This window comes from Thalassophryne amazonica, chromosome 14 (genome assembly GCF_902500255.1).
Source record: "Thalassophryne amazonica chromosome 14, fThaAma1.1, whole genome shotgun sequence".
In the NCBI taxonomy this organism is placed as follows: domain Eukaryota; kingdom Metazoa; phylum Chordata; class Actinopteri; order Batrachoidiformes; family Batrachoididae; genus Thalassophryne; species Thalassophryne amazonica.
The window spans coordinates 29,044,734-29,062,313 of record NC_047116.1 but is presented as its reverse complement, the minus strand read 5'-3'; the positions used below and the strand labels follow the sequence as shown (position 1 = coordinate 29,062,313).

At 38.5% G+C, this 17,580-nt stretch overlaps 1 protein-coding gene and 1 long non-coding RNA gene across 5 annotated transcripts in view; both read right to left on the bottom strand.

Moving 5' to 3' along the window:
• Positions 1-33: 33 nt before the first annotated feature.
• On the bottom strand, positions 34-940 carry LOC117524654. The gene is made up of 2 exons (XR_004564820.1): positions 139-940; positions 34-104 (listed from the first exon to the last, which is right to left on the bottom strand). It is a non-coding gene; the product is annotated as an uncharacterized LOC117524654 (long non-coding RNA).
• A 3,903-nt stretch (positions 941-4,843) lies between these two features.
• The window catches only part of ppp1r9ala (protein phosphatase 1 regulatory subunit 9A-like A), a 74,300-nt gene continuing 61,563 nt past the window's right edge, over positions 4,844-17,580 (bottom strand). Inside the window, exons 16-20 of one of the 4 annotated variants that reach the window (XM_034187064.1) lie at positions 16,270-16,477; positions 14,629-14,673; positions 9,408-9,524; positions 8,112-8,300; positions 4,844-5,932 (exon numbers count right to left, since the gene is read on the bottom strand). In XM_034187064.1, the coding sequence (XP_034042955.1) occupies positions 5,774-5,932; positions 8,112-8,300; positions 9,408-9,524; positions 14,629-14,673; positions 16,270-16,477 (718 nt within the window). In that variant the 3' untranslated portion in view covers positions 4,844-5,773. The remainder of the gene's footprint in view (positions 5,933-8,111; positions 8,301-9,407; positions 9,525-14,628; positions 14,674-16,269; positions 16,478-17,580) is intronic. The other 3 variants (XM_034187065.1, XM_034187066.1, XM_034187067.1) reach the window with 3 other exon arrangements.

Sequence of the window (17,580 nt, the reverse complement as noted above, 5' to 3'; positions counted from 1 at the left end):
GTAACTATAATTTTGGTGATTTAGATTTTTTTTTAGTAGCTGGTGTTTGATGCTGGTGTGATGAGAAACTTAATTTGCATCAACTCTTTCTTAGCCTTTTCTTACTTGTTAGTCCATGAGCCAGCAGGCTATTTTGACCTAATCAGTACCACCTAAGGTCAAGGGACTAAACAGCACTTACAATCTTATCTAGCCCAAGAGGTACCATGGAGTCAAACTTGCATCATAACCTTTGTGGTGGCTATACCCAGATAGAGCTCAATGAATCATTACACAGAGGTCAAAATATAAAAGTACTCCAGTCACTTTTAAAAGTCTGTTTGTAAGGATTCCAAAAAGCTGCTGTTTATACTGTCTATAGACAGTAATGGATAATGGATAAAATGGATACTAAAGCAGGTTTCAGTTTGTACAGGGGTCAAAATAAATTTGCTTCAGTTTTGGTAAAAGTTGAGTTAAAATTACTGGTTAACACGATAAAAAAGTTTTGACTATATTGTCCTGGTCTTCAAAACAAGCAAACAGTGTTGACGTCCATTGGACTCTATGATGTGTGTTACAACGTAATGTTCTAACTAAGCATAACAGATGGTGAAAACTCTTTTTTTCTTTAATGTAACTTTTTATTAAAATTGGAGCACCTTTAATTTTTAATCCTTATGCAAACTGAAATTGACCTTTGTTACCATGTTTGTTGTTTTTCAGAACAGTACCTTTTTGGAATGCTTATGATCAGACAAAAGTGACTGGAGTATTTATAGTTTTATGTTGAATCTTGTGAAATCCTTGATTGACCCCTACATGGGTATAGTTTCCACTCTGGGATGAAAAATCACACATACAGTAGTGTTCAGAATAATAGTAGTGCTATGTGACTAAAAAGATTAATCCAGGTTTTGAGTATATTTCTTATTGTTACAAGGGAAACAAGGTACCAGTAGATTCTCACAAATCCAACAAGACCAAGCATTCATGATATGCACACTCTTAAGGCTATGAAATTGGGGTATTAGTAAAAAAAAAAAAAAAAAAAAAAAAAAAGTAGAAAAGGGGGTGTTCACAATAATAGTAGCATCTGCTGTTGACGCTACAAACTCAAAACTGTTATGTTCAAACTGCTTTTTTAGCAATTCTGTGAATCACTAAACTAGTATTTAGTTGTATAACCACAGTTTTTCATGATTTCTTCACATCTGCGAGGCATTAATTTTGTTGGTTTGGAACCAAGATTTTGCTCGTTTACTAGTGTGCTTGGGGTCATTGTCTTGTTGAAACACCCATTTCAAGGGCATGTCCTCTTCAGCATAAGGCAACATGACCTCTTCAAGTATTTTGACATATCCAAACTGATCCATGATACCTGGTATGTGATATATAGGCCCAACACCATAGTAGGAGAAACATGCCCATATCATGATGCTTGCACCACCATGCTTCACTGTCTTCACTGTGAACTGTGGCTTGAATTCAGAGTTTGGGGGTCATCTCACAAACTGTCTGCGGCCCTTGGACCCAAAAAGAACAATTTTACTCTCATCAGTCCACAAAATATTCCTCCATTTCTCTTTAGGCCAGTTGATGTGTTCTTTAGCAAATTGTAACCTCTTATACACGTCTTTTATTTAACAGAGGGACTTTGCGGGGGATTCTTGCAAATAAATTAACTTCACACAGGTGTCTTCTAACTGTCACAGCACTTACAGGTAACTCCAGACTGATCATCCTGGAGCTGATCAATGGGTGAGCCTTTGCCATTCTGGTTACTCTTCTATCCATTTTGATGGTTGTTTTCCGTTTTCTTCCACGCGTCTGGTTTTTTTTGTCCATTTTAAAGCATTGAAGATCATTGTAGATGAACAGCCTATACTTTTTTGCACCTGCGTATCATTTTTCCCCTCTCCAATCAACTTTTTAATCAAACTACGCTGTTCTTCTGAACAATGTCTTGAATGTCCCATTTTCCTCAGGCTTTCAAAGAGAAAAGCATGTTCAACAGGTGCTGGTCATCCTTAAATAGGGGACACCTGATTCACACCTGTTTGTTCCACAAAATTGATAAACTCACTGACTGAATGCCACACTACTATTATTGTGAACACCCCCTTTTCTACTTTTTTTTTACTAATAGCCCAATTTCGTGCATATCATGAATGCTTGGTCTTGTTGGATTTGCGAGAATCTACTGAATCTACTGATACCTTGTTTCCCATGTAACAATAAGAAATATGCTCAAAACCTGGATTAATGTTTTTAGTCACATAGCACTACTATTATTCTGAACACTACTGTATTTGTGTAGGCCATGGTGTCCTGAGGCTGGATTATAAGCATTCTTTAAATCTTAAGCCTGTAACGCCTTGACGATTTAGCCGGCGTATGTCAACTTATGAAAAGTGCAGCTAGTTTATTTTTGCTGAAACATCTTAACTCTTCTGTGTTACTGATTGTCTGATTATTTTAACATTTTATCAAACATCAGTTAAAGAATGGGTAGCTAATTTTTTTGTATATTGGAAGTAATGAATTATCTGCAAAGGAAAACTTTATACATAAGTCACCAGGCACCTTAAAGGATAAAAGGCTTGTGTTATTTCAGAGGTCAAGGGATTATGAGTCAGAGAGCTAGTGTTTGGAAACGCTGTGAATAAAGGTCATAGGCATTACAGATGTGTGTGTATTGTATTGTATTCAGGATAATGTTAGAATTCTACATTGCTAAAGTAAAAAGTATTAGATACAGATTATATACATAGTTTTACCCACTTTACTAGCAAATGAGAAATAGCTTTAAGAAAACAAAGTGTAGTATTTTGGATGCTTTGGATGTTTGATTTACCCAGTAAAATACCTACCTTTTTTTTCATTTAATCTTTTCATGGTTGTATTAGAACATTATTGATGAATGTAATTATGTGATTTATTAAAAGTATGGTGTAAAGGTACTGATTAATGAAACAGTGGTCATTTCTATTATTTCATAAATGTATTAAAGTGTAAATATGCAGCAAAATCAGAGTTGACCTGTTAAAAGAGCCCAAACTGAATGCTGGCTTAAAGTAATATTTTGTATGCATCATAAAGTTGAGTGAAGGCAGGATTCCCTTTAAGCACAGTCCAAGTACTCAGATACGGTTGAGGTCAGTACTTTGGGAAGCCCATTCCTAAAGCTTAACGTTAGCCTGCGTTATCTGTTCTACAGCCAGGTTTGGTGTGTTTGGGATTGCTGTCCTGTTGGGCAGCAGCCTCTGTCGATCTTGTTGTAGTTAGTGTCACTGGTGTTCCAGCTCAGTTCAGGCCTCTACTTTGGTGGTTTCTGGATTGTTCCCAAACTAAACCAATTTTCTCTCATCTGAGGGTGAGTTTCTTCTTCCACCCACTAACCTCTGCAGGTGTTAAGAAATGGTGCCAAGACATGTCTGGTTTGTTTAAATCTACAATCTGTTTCATCAGCTCTGCAATGAGGATCTTTGACTTTTCCTATTGTCCATTGTGTTGGTCAGTCTACAGCATGCTGAGAAGTTACTAGCTGAAGTCATTCATGATCACCAACTTTAGAGGCTTCACAGGTTTTGACACTTTACCTTCACCACAACTGAATTAATTTATGCAGGTTACAAATTCAGACTTTCAGCATCAATGCAGTCATTTTCCTTGTTAGCAGATGTAGCATTTGGTGTCAGTGACATCATGAAGCATGAGTTTTTACAACACTGAACTCTCAGAAAAATATGGTGGCACTGATATTATAAATTGATCATTTATGAGATACAATCTGATGGGTTGAAAAATTTGAAACAGGTTCTCACAAGTCTTGGGTAGTACATTTGGCAAGCACTTGAAACAACATAGCCACCGCAAACCTTGCGGGAGTAGGCAGTTAGACCTTCACTGTGGGCAGCTAAAAGAAAAATACTTAGGGTTTGGAAGTGAAAGGATGACTCAGTCAACAAAGAGAATTGTGTAAAAGTATGTGGTGTCCACACACTACGTTGAGCTTAAATAGAACATCTTTAATAGGCGCAGTGGACAGGAAGAGCACCAGAGCAGGTACACAGACGCAACTACTGCATTCCCATATATGGCACATGAAACAGTCAAACGAAAACAAACCCCATGAATCTCTGTATTAACAGCCTAAATGACGTTTTCTTCAGCAAGGGGGAGGCACAAAATCAATGCATGTCTATTACTATGCGGGTGCAAACAGGACTGAAAATACACATTGCGGAAACAGGCTGGAGTGTAACACACGTTGCAGATGATAATGGTCCGAATTTCATCTGGAGTGTTAAGAAATTAGTCCCACACAGGGCTCTAGATATGACCTTTTAGACTTGGTCATCAACTCATCTAAGCCAGTCAAAAGAAGTTTCCAGATATGGGTCAAATGGCACCATTTCCTCTTGGTATACCATTGATACTGGGCTCAGTTAAGGGAGCTAAACCCAAAAGAAAATCTGGAGTGCAGCCCCAAAGGCAGATTAGTGATGCATTGCATTTTTATGACAGCTACTGTAGTCTACCAGGTATTAGACATAACTGGTTTCAACATTCCTCTTGATCAGAGAGTTGGATTCTGAAATGAGCAATCCCCGTAGATATGCCTAGGCTGGCACACTTGAGGAACTATAGCTGTTTGACACAGTTGGTTTTCAAAAAAAAAAAAAAAAAAATCACCAGCAGGCTCACTGTGATCCAAAATGTGTTCAGAATTTTGTTATTCTTTTTTCTATTTCTGCTGTTCAACAACAGAAAGGGCACAAAATGGGAATTAGCACACAGAATTCCCCTTCTGGTACTATTGCAACACAATTGGAGTTAGCAGGAACAGAATGCACAGTCATGTAAAGTGAAAATAAGTTTAATGACGCTGCTTTACAGTATGTACCAATAAAGCACTCTGATTGCATACTTTCTTGCAGTCCAACGTGTCTTCACTGAAATATACAAAATATGCATTCCATTTGAGAGGAAGCACTTGGGTTTGGCACGTCGGTCGGCCTCAAATTCACGATTTCCTGTCTCCACTGAGTCCTCGTCATCGGCACGTCGTCCTTTCTGCAGCCCGGTGATGTATGTGTATAACAGCCCTGCATTATGTGTATTTACATGGAACACCATGGCAACAGGAAACTCAGCGTTCGCCTCGTCACTACATGGACTGTGTGGTGCTTATCATTCAGCAAAATATCCTCGCTATTCTACTTAGTAGAAAAACATAAAGTAACAAAAAGGATTGATGTGGTTAAAAAGTTATGCAGTTAATAGGCAGATGTATAAAACCCCATTTACACATTTAAAACCTTGTCACCCATTGAAGCTTATAGTGCTTTTTATCTGACTGTACACATGTCAAAGTGTTGTACATGGCAGGATATACTAGCAAAAACTATAAAATGTCCAGGAAGAAAAATGCATTTGACTTCCACAGTAAGTGTGTATCATCAACATTATAGCTGAAATCAGACTTTTCTCTCTCTCTCTTTTTTTTTTTTAGTAGCTTGGAGCTTTATAGTGGTTTAAAAAAAGTAATAATTTTTGGTCACATACCAAAAAACTCATGTTTTTGTTTCCCACCTCTGAAACCAAGCATGTTAAAATGTAACAGGTTTGAGAGGAATAAGCGCTGTATAATACAAACATAAAATCACAACTGGCACTACAGTTGCAGTATGTGTGCTTGTTGGCGTTCACGCCACATGACAGCAGTGATGATAGCACTGATTGTGTGAGAAAAAGGTTCTTTTGGTTCGATGTGGTGAAGGTGTTGAGTTCAGCACACAGAGTCCATGCTGGCTGGCAGTCGTCCGCTGCGTCGGCTCTCTTTCTCTTTCTTCTCTCTCTGCTTCTCCAGTTTCTCCTGAGCCTTCCTCATGTCCTTCACCTTCTTCTTGATGGTTGAACGGTCACTTTGACTGGTCACGCCAAGAGCCTGCAGGCAGATGTGGAAGTCTTTAGAGTGGATACATTTGTGTGTCACAAAATAAATATCAGAGCAACAGTCTGTGGATTTTACAACCCCAATTCCAATGCAGTTGGGACGTTGTGTAAAACGTAAATAAAAACAGAATACAATGATTTGCAAATCCTCTTAAACCTATATTCAATTGAATACATCACAAAGACAAGATATTTAATGTTCAAACGGATAAACTATTTGTTTTTGTGGAAATATTTCTTCCCATTCTTGCATGATGTACAACTTCAGTTGTTCAACAGTCCGGGGTCTCCGTTGTCGAATTTTGCGCTTCATAATGCACCACACATTTTCAATGGGCGACAGGTCTGGACTGCAGGCAGACCAGTCTAGTACCCGCACTCTTTTACTAAGAAGCCACGCTGTTGTAACACATGCAGAATGTGACTTGGCATTGTCTTGCTGAAATAAGCAGGGACATCCCTGAAAAAGATGTTGCTTGGATGGCAGCATGTGTTATTCCAAAACCTGGATGTACCTTTCAGCATTGATGGTGCCATCACAGATGTGTAAGTTGCCCATGCCATGGGCACTAACACATCCCCATACCATCACAGATGCTGGCTTTTGAACTTTGCGCTGGTTACAATCTGGATGGTTTTTTTCCCCTCTTTTGTCCGGAGGACATAACGTCCATGATTTCCAAAAACAATTTGAAATGTGGACTCAGACCACAGCACACTTTTCCACTTTGCATCTGTCCATTTCAAATGAGCTTGGGCCCAGAGAAGGGAGCGGTGTTTCTGGATGTTGTTGTTGTATGGCTTTCACTTTGCATGGTAGAATTTTCACTTGCACTTGTAGATGTAGCGATGAACTGTGTTTACTGACAATGGTTTTCTGAAGTGTTCCTGAGCCCATGCGGTAAGACCCTTTACAAAATGGTGCTAGTTTTTAATGCAGTGCCGCCTGAGGGATTGAAGGTCACAGACATTCAATGTTGGTTTTCTGCCTTGCCGCTTACGTGTAGAAAGTTCTGCAGATTCTCTGAATCTTCTGATTATATTCGACTGTAGATGATGGAGTCCCTAAATTCCTTGCAACTGAACATTGAGAAACATTGTTCTTTAACTGTTGGACTATTTTTTTTTTTCACGCAGTTGTTCACAAAGTGGTTATCTTAGCCCCATTTTTGCTTGTGAATGGCTAAGCCATTTGGGGATGCTCCTTTTATACCCAATCATGACACTCACTTGTTTCCAATTAACCTGTTCACCTGTGGAATGTTCCAAACAGGTGTTCCCAGTCTTTTGTTGCCCCTGTCCCAGCTTTTTTGAAATGTGTTGCAAACATCCATTTCAAAATGAGCAAATATTTGCACAAAAACAAAAAAGTCTATCAGTTTGAACATGAAATATCTTGTCTTTGTGGTGTATTCAACTGAATATAGGTGGAAGAGGATTTGCAAATCATTGTATTCTGTTTTATTTACATTTCACACAATGGAATTGGGGTTGTACATGAAAAGTATTAAATTGAAAAATTAAAAATAATTTTGAGACAAGAATCTTTGGTAAAAAAAAAGATCTATTCAACATGTCGCGATAGTTGGGAGGGGTGAACAAATATTTTAGATGCATTACTGGGTCTCAAAAAAAAAAAAAAAAGCTGCTAAATAGCAAATATTTAAGAATAACATAATAAAAAAAACCCCATTTCAATTAAGGTGGAAAAACTACATAATTTCTTAGATTGACTTCTGCAGTTATATAAAATCCTCATGTACTCAATCAGACTTTGCTTTGCCAATAATTTTATTGCTGAGTGACCACTGGCAACTGCTTTGGTGTTGTGTTGTCATGTAGTCGACAGGAACCTGATAGATATTTAATGCAACAAATCAATGAGCTGAATCACTTTACTTCCATAAAACCTGTGGCATAAGAGGACTTAAAATGACTCTGGCGTGACTTAGTTATTTTGGAAAATCAAATTTTCTGGTTTCAATGCAAATGTTAAATGTAAAACCAAAACTGCAGAACTCTGGCTACATGGTGGCAGTACATGTCAACACCCTGAACTACTTGAAGACTTTTTTGTGGATCCAAAAATAAAAACTCTACAAAGTCTCTCTCAAACAGTCAGTCTGAGTACATGATTTTGAAGGTAAAGGTTCAAAGTGCTGCTCTGTCACCTTGAGTTTGTCGCTGTCCAGGTGCAGAAGCTGCTGGCCATCCACGCCCCTGGCTGTAAATTCTGGTGTGTACTGGTCCATATTCATGCCCATCAGCCAGTGACAGACCTGCTGATTGGTCCATTCAGACACGGGCCGGTTCTGCCACTGATACTCTTTTCCGGTGGCTACTGGTTCATCATCCAATGTCTAAGGAGAGTACAAAAAATAAATACTGCACTTAAAACAAAAAATAATGTTGATTTACAAATAATATTTAGCATTTTATAATGTGTTGCAGAGTTGATATGATTTATATAATGACTGATGTGCAAGATCATGAAACAGTGGTTGAATTTAAGAGTTCCTGAAGAGATGACCATGTTTGTTTCTGTTAACAGAAGCTATAAAAACAACTATTTGTACTCATTACACTTAGTCTGGATTTTTAGAAATTAATATGCACTATGGATGTTCTCCAGCAGAGGTCACCAGCTCTGCTCCTGGATTCCACCTTCTCTGCATGCTTTCACATGCTGGTTGCTGCACCCACTGCTAATTAATTAAATCAGGTGCACTCAGCCAATCAAGAAACAGAATACACCAACACCAATGCTGTGGCTGCAGCAGGTCCACATTGGAAAACATGTGGGACAGCAATGTTGACTGTACACAGAAAGTACTTTCATGCTAGACAAGACACTATGGGTCAAATTTTGACCCATAGTGTTTCGTCTTTTTCTGACTTCCAAATCAGATGACTGTTGTTTAGAATATTTTACAGATATGTGTTGTACAGCCTCAGAGCAAAATAATTTAAAAACAAAATGTGGGATATTCAAGTGCAGATGTAGAAAAATATAGGGGGATGCAAAGTGTCAAACTGACTCCAGTACAAAATACTGAAAACAAATAAGCATGCACAGTGCATGTAAGAGGTGGCAAAATATCAACACCACCATCAAAATATTCTTTATATATTCTGGAGAGATGCTAACAGTCATAACTAAAACAGCCAAATAGAAGCAGAGCAAAAACTGGGTTCTGTCGAAGCCTGAACAGCAGACGATGCAGGAGGCGTTCTGAGAGGCAGAAACACAAACGTCTCAGCTGGTGGAAGAAACGCTAAGCCACGAGCCCGGCTTGAAGACAAAAAGCTTCCACACACATGCACTTCCTTCTCTGCTCTTTCCATTCATGATTCAATCAGCTATGAAAGAGGGAGGCTCAAAGATCATGCGTGCGAATGGCCTCTTTCAGCTGCATTGGGGCGTCCCCACACAGCTTTTGTAACTGTGTGACAAAGAGAGCACTCACCTCGCTGGAAGAGAAGATTAAAGTGTGTGAGCGCCCAGACAGATTGGGTTCAGCGACTAACCCAGAGATGTCTGAACTGGGGCTGCCAGGGTTAGAATCATCTACGACTGAAACACTCTGGAACAAGTGGAAACAAGGAACCCATTTACTCAAGCAGTACATCACCAAACAGCAAATGTGTCGTAGCAGAGGCACACAAAAGCACGACAGGTGTCGTCGGTGTGAAAGTGGTGCTCGTTTACAGTCAAGCAGTGGAATTATTAAATATTCATCAGCACGGTAAACACAGAGAGACACAGCACATCACAGCACTTAAAATTAGACATTTAGTCACTCAGTGAACCTCAGAAAGAAAAACACACAACTACAGTGTATGTAAACAACCCACAACCCATCCACCAACAACTATATCATCAACTCAAACTACAAAAACTACTTCTATTCATCTAACACAAGAACACACAAACAATCCAGGTATGGGGTAATGTTTCATTAAAAATGCCGACCTCTACCAAGAGGTTACATCTGTTTGGATAAATTAAAGCAATGACTAATCAGAAAGGGACATAATTTTTTCAAATTTGTTGGGTCTCACTTGGACCTGAAGCCATTAGCATGAAAAATGTTGTTTCGTGTTTTTTTTTCCCAGCACTGTCAGATCTTTACTTTTGGGCCTTGGTGGGATTACAGTACTGTACAGATGTTAAAGTGCTTAAAAATAATGAAAACTAATAAATATGGAACACAGGGCTGGGCAAGGGAGTTGAGGAATTTATCATGATAAAATTTCAGTCAATGACAATAATACATGAAAACAGTCTGTTCAAATCTTTAATATTTCGCACACTGATAGTGAAAGAATAGAATACACACACACACACACAGGCTGGCGTCCTGTCCTGGGTGTACCCTGCCTCGCGCTCTATGACTGCTGAGATAGGCTCCAGCTCCCCGCGACCCTTGATTGGACTAAGTGGTTGAAGATGAGTGTGTGTATGTATATATTTTGGAAGGACTGCATTTGCACAGCAGACATGGCAATACTCTTCATGTCACATAGTGGCAGATCGGTTAAGTAATTGGTGGATGCGTGTCATTTGAACGCATACCATTATCATTGGATATAATGGACTGTTTACAAATGAGGGAGGGGTTGTGTATTCTTTTCCTGGCCATATCATTTAAAGCATTTCAGTGAAACTAATTCTATCAAATTATCAAAGTTCTACCAAAGTTTTATCGATAATGATTGTGTATTGTGATACATATGACTATCATTTTATCGCCCAGGCCTCATGGAACATTTACAAATTTAAATAGGCAGATAAAATGTGACCATTTTTAACCTCTAAAAATACATAGATTCTTTTCAAGTATGAGATATCAATTTGTGTGTACCGTATTTTCCAGACTCATTTTGTACTGGAGTACTTTTACCATCTGTCCAAATAATGTGCTATGAAGAGGGAAAAACTAAGTCACATCAGTCTGTAAGTCACATTTATTTTTGAAATGTGATGCTACTGAATCATGCAAAAATTACTTTAATCACTGCAGTATTCAATTATAATGCTGCATTAACGAGAAGAACCTAATGGACTAATTAATGTTATGAAATGAGGCAAAGGCCTCAAGAATAAACTCGTCACCACTGAATGGATGAAAATGTGAAGGAGCTAAACGTGCATGCTTACCTCACTAAATGTAAATAAACTTTTTAAATTGATTATAGATTTTTAAAACATAGTTAAGACTTGCACTAGCCTAGCCTCCTCATCCTTCAGCTGTCCAATGAAGTACAAACAAGTCAAGCACAGAGTAGTAAAGGTCATTCCCTTTTCATTCAAGAGCATGTAAAGCTTATTCTCTGTTTCTATTCGACTGTGGTTTTCAGATTGAGAGCATGATTTATTAATGTCATTTGTTTTCTTAAGATGCAGTATATCCTTTAGATTTTATTCTTGTTTTATGGCAGTTGGCATTTAGCTTAATACTGCACTACTCGCCACCTTCTCCAGAGTGTGGATCAGACAGTATCCCATTCAGATCAGTATATAGGAGCAGCTTGTCACCTGTAGACAGCACCATCTTGTGGACATAGATTATTATTATTATTATTATTTTTTTTTTAAATAAGTCATTGTGAAACAAAAGTCGCAGTTCCACTCAAACAAATAAAAACACAAACAAAAAAACATGCAAATTACAGTCTGGAAAATACGGTAATCAGGTTTTTAGAATCATCTTATTCCTGATTGATCATGGACAAATGTCTGTTGCCGTGTACTAGGTATAAAAAGGAATAATAAAAAAAATATAATGCAATGATAAAATAACCTTGGCCGTATGGGCATTGTGTTCTTTATAATTTGCACTTGTTTAATTAATTATTAAGATCTTATTGTCTTGCATACAATTTATACATGTTCAATAAATCCCCTCAATCAAAAACAATATTTATGTTATGTGCCTGCAGGAGGCCTTGCGTGTGCATGTACATGAGCTTTTGACAGGAGTGGAAGTTGTGCAAATCAAGGAATATTTGTAGATCACCCTCTGTGCATTTGCAGATATTAATGAGACAAATTTAACTCCATAGGATGTTAGCTTTGAGTTAGTGGAAGTTAACATATATGCTGACATCAGCGAAATGTCTTATAAGTCACTCCAGAGGTGTTATTAGGTTCCAAAAACAGCGTTTTCAGTTTCAGAAGTGTTTATTTCTTGCTACCCTTTACATAATATATGAGAAAGGTGTTAGTTTTAGCCAAAAACAAGCAGCTAGTGACACCAGGAAGTGACGTCACAATGTTAAAGTCTGCGACATCATACCATAAAAACAGGAACACAATGTGACTTTTTAACCTCTTATAATAAGTCAAGGTTAGCCTTGACTTATGCTGACATTATATGTCTGTGTCCCAAGAATGTTCCCTGTGAATTTGAAGAATCTGGCAGTAATAGGACTGGACTTATGCTGAGCAGACAGACGGACGGACAGACAGACAAAAAGCCTTCTCAATACCCAATGGCCATACTTGATGGCCTTGGGTTAAAAACTAAGTTTGTTACTTAATCATTTTAATGAATCAGAAAATTAATTACAGTTTACAGTATGTTTACATCTGACCCACTGATCATGGAGGGAGTGCTGCAGACAACCCCCCAAATCAGAAAAGTTGAGACTGTATGAAAGAATCGTAACAAAAAACAAACAAAAAGAGCAACTCTTACATTTACTTTAATGACATCATTGCAGATGGTATGAACCAATCTTTAATGTTATGTGTGGTCAGCTTCATTTCATAATATACATCCATTCCTGCATTTCAGGTCTGCTACACATAAAAAAAAAAATTTGAGACATGGGCTATTTAGGGCTAGTACTGATGTTAAAAATTTTGAAATGTTATTTCAAACAGGTTATGTTAACAGGTGACTGTAATCATGAGTTAGTACAAAACCAGTATTCATGGAAGGGTGAGTATTTGAGGAGCAAACAGGATCTCCAGTTTGTCCACAAATGAGAGAGAAAATTTCTCAAAATGTATGTTCCTCAAAGAAAGACTGGAAGGATTTGCATGTTTCTCCCGTCTATAGTGCATAATACCTAAACAGAACACCTATGATCTCTGATCCCTCAGACAGCACTGAGAACAGTCATTCATCAATAGCTGATATAACTACATGGGGAAGGGATTATTTTGGGAAACCTTTGTCAAACACTACAGTACAGTGTTATGTTCACAATTTTTTAAAATTTATTTTAATTTATATAGCGCCAAATCACAACAAAGCTGCCAAAGTAAGGTCTAGCCTTACCAACCCCTAGAGCAAGTACATAGGTGACAGTGGTAAGGAAAAACTTCCTCTGATGATTTGAGGAAGAAACCTCAAGCAGACCAGACTCAAAGGGGTGACCCTCTGCTTGCGCCATGCTATCAACACAATTGACAGTACAGCAAATTATACAGGAGATTTTGGGAGTCCATGCTGGTGCACAAGATGGGAGGCCTGCAGAAGACAAATACAGTATAATTTGTCAGCATTTAGCAACAAGAAAAACATAAATAATAAAGTGATTGCCGACCACTAGCCCTAAAATGCCACTTATAACTTTACTGTGCAAAACAGCTTAACGTTAACCTTGCCCAGAAACAGCTTTGACATCTCTAGGCTCTGAAGCATCTGGGTTGGACTACTGCACAGTGGAAACATATATTGTGGTCAGACAAATAAGTATTCTTGATATTATTTTATTTTTAAGAAATGGCTGCAGTGTGCTCCCCACCAAAGATGAAAAGGACCATCTAGACTGTTTTCAGCAACAAGTCCAAAAGCCAGGGCCTGTCATGGTACGGGGTTGGGTCGGTGCCCTTCGCAAAGGTCATTTTTACACATCTGCGATGGTAGAATTAATGTACAAATGTTCAATGAAACGCATGCTGCTTTCAAGATGACATCACCAGGATCCTACTATCAAGACAACATCTTTTTCCAGGGAAGTCCATGCATTTTCAACAAGACAAGGCAAACCCACATTCTGTACACATCACAAAGGCATGAAGAAGGGGACAAATACTAGACTGGTCTGTCTGTAGTCCTGACCTGTTCCTAAAAGAGTGTGTGTGGAGAAATTTGAGAAGAAAAATGTGACGACAACACCACAATGTTGCACAGCTTAAATTATGTTTGCAGGAACAACAGTTCATTGCTTGGTAACCTCAATGTCAAAACATCTTAAGTGCTGTGAGGAGGAATGGCAATATTACAAAGTGGTAAATGTTTTAGTGTCCCATCTTTTTGGGGAATATGTTGCAGGCCTTAAATGCAGGAATGGATGCTTGATACAGTGTGCAATGGAATAGAAGTTCAAGTAAATGTAAAAATCACTTAAAAAATTACATTTTCCATACTGTTCCAACTTTCTGATTTGAGGCTATATTAGTTTTACTAAAATTTCTAGAGTGGCTAAAATTTCTGCACAGTACCATGTTTGCACTGAGTGCACTTTCAAGGCCATTATATTTATTCAATGTGGAATTATAGGAATATCAGATGGCAGGTTGCTGTCACACTACCACATACCCACTGATAATAAACACAATATGCTGATAGAAGTGCTGAAGGGGAGAAAACACCAATGTTAGAGCTATGTGTGTTAGTACAGCTCTACGACTCATCGAAGACAAAGTGTAAAACAAAAATGTGTATACTGTACCAAATCTAATGAGCGACTGAACAAAGATGACCAGAAGAGATTTGTCTGTTTAGAGAAAGAACGGTTCAGTGAGATGGAGCTGACATAAAGTACACAGCAGCAGAATCTTAGTTTCTTTTGGTCGAGTCAGTGTCTTGAACTCATTAAACTGCATTATGGAAACTCCCATCCAACCACAGAATATATGACAGTTAGCCAGGCGTTTCACTAGATCTGTTTGATGTGTCGTGCTGAAAAGCCACCACAAGCTCGCTGTGATGATGAACATATGAATCCAGTTATTCCAGTCTTTGCTTGGCATATTTTATTTGGGGAATCAAGTCAGTGATGGCAAACATCTGGAAACGGGAAACTACACTTCCATAATGCATCTACTGGTTTTACTCTCCATCATGAAGACTAAAAAACATACTGAGATGGTGGTATATAGAAAGTGACTTGCACCTTGTTGCGGTCAAGTTCATCTGTCCTACGGTATGTGTGCAACTTCCTTCTGTATATGGGGAAATTCCATAAATTGCTCCACTGCTCTTGGAATTTCAGTTGGAACAACCAAAAATTGCAACAAACCACTGAGCAAAGCTCAGTGTTTATCAGCATAATCGAGGTCTTCTCCTTGCAAAACTACAAGAATATTACTGCTAACTTCAAGTCGTCAAATATACAGGACAAGTCAGATGAGCTCATTCAGGTGTGCTCAGACAAACAAGATCTGAACAATATCTGACTGAATCAGCCAGGTGTGGGTGAAGCAGATATATACAGAAATGTACAGGTTAGGCACCATGAGGAAGTGATCTCACACCGGGCCAAGCGTGGCACCAAGGTCTTGAGTGGTGACACTGCACAAACTGAACTTCTTGGGGGAATGTCTCAACATGCTGCTCAGCACAAGAGGGGGAAGGGCATTTGAACTTTCTGGAGCTCCTGTAGCTCCCCAGGCCCGACTTGCGCTTGCCTTGGGAAAGCTCAATGCCGATTCAGTAAAACATGGCTAAAGCTAGTTCAAAACGGAATTGTGCCAGGCCTACTGCAGGCTGTCCCAACATGTTGGGCTGGGCCGTCGTGGGACGGAATCCAACAGAGCAGCGAGGGGCAATCGCCAAGGTGCAGCAAGTTGCAGGTTGACCTCTTACTGCACCAAACTCTACCAAGTGTGAGGGCAACTCAAACAGCAAAATACTTCCCAACTGTCATATTCATACAGCTGAATGAACAATTAAATAAAATGCCTATTAAATTTTGACAACTACTACAAATAGACAAAAAAAAAAAAAAAAAAAAAAAAACACCTTTCTCCAGATAACAATTGTAGTTTCTTTGTCAAACACAAAAGTAAAATATTTTGGCACCTTAATAACACATTTCACTTTGTGATTTCAGTTGCCTTGAAGGTCTGCTTACAATATGGATTTGCAAAGTGTATCTGTTCTTGAACATATCCAACAGTCACTAAGTACACTAATCAGTCACTTTGCAAGTCAAAGTCCACCTGAATGAATAACTTGGGGTGTTCATTAATCTGGCAGTACCTGAAGTGTCTTTGTATTTGTGAAATTTGGATAATTGTGTACGTAATGCAAATTTAACATAATGTTAAACACCAAGACTCTACATATCCACTGTGTATGACTGAAATACCTTATTTTTGCGATCCTGGTTTTGCTCACTACTGGTCTCATTTGCAGCATGTGGCAGGCTGCTGGTGGAAGATGATGGCTCTCTGTCTCTGTCCTTGTCCTTCTCTTTGTCTCCAAACCAGGAGAAGGGCATACAGGTGGGAATGGCAGTCATGGACTCTGCTGGAGAAAGGTTCCCTTCAGACTCCTCCAACAGCTCTGCGGATCCCCTAACAGGCAAAGAAAAAGATACAGGTACAAACTCAAAAGACAACAGCATCATTGTAATAACACAGACATCTGAGACATTAAGGTACTTGACATGGGGGGAGATAAATAAATAAAAATCGTGAACTCTTGTATGTTTATTTATGGCACTTGGAAAGTGGACTGTGTTTTTAATACTCTTCTCAAAAGTGTCAAGACTTATAAATGTATAAATGATCCATCCAATGTCACACGTAGAATAAATAAATAATAAAAAGCTGTCAGCCAAATAAACTTGAAGATTCACTAAATGAGCAGCACCTGTTGGATCGTAACCTCTTGCATAAATATGATGCTGAAACAGATTTCAAGACTGTCATCTGAAAATATTAATCACTATAACATCTGTCAGTGACACCAACAGTAGGTCAGCAGCTAAATGCAGAGCTGTCAACAATAATATTACAAGTCATTAGTTGTACATTATATTACATTATATTACATTACATTATATTGTAATCCAATGACATTTTTTCCACAAATCTGCTTTGTTAATCGTGACATTTCAGACTATAAAATATTGCGTAAACAGTGGCAAAATATTAAAACCGTTTCACATTTAATGTGTTACTCCGCACCCTATTCGCGCACGCTGCTACACAGATGTCAATAATGGCGCTGTCAGCTGAGAGCGAGAGGTTGCCAACCGCCATTACACAAGAACAACAAGAAAGAAAGAAAGGAGGAGGAGCAACAACACTGAAATGGATTAATTTAAGCTAACATATGAAAGTATTGATGTGGATTCTGCTCACAGAATTTCCAGTTTGGCATGAAAACGCTGTTGCTACGGTAAACTTTGACAAGCTAACCACACCTTTTGTCTGTGTAACATTTTCACAAAATTATATTATTATGCGGATTAAGATGTAGCCTTCAGTGGTGGACATGGATCCGTGCAAACGTTGGAATTGGGTTAGAATGGGAATAACCCCCTTGTGTCTGATGATTTGCGTACATTAATGCTGGATTACGGTTGCAAATAGTCGTTTTACCAGCGACGCATTAGCAGAGCCGGTAAAACTCCTTTTTACTGGTAAAACTCAATTTGCGACCATAAAATCCA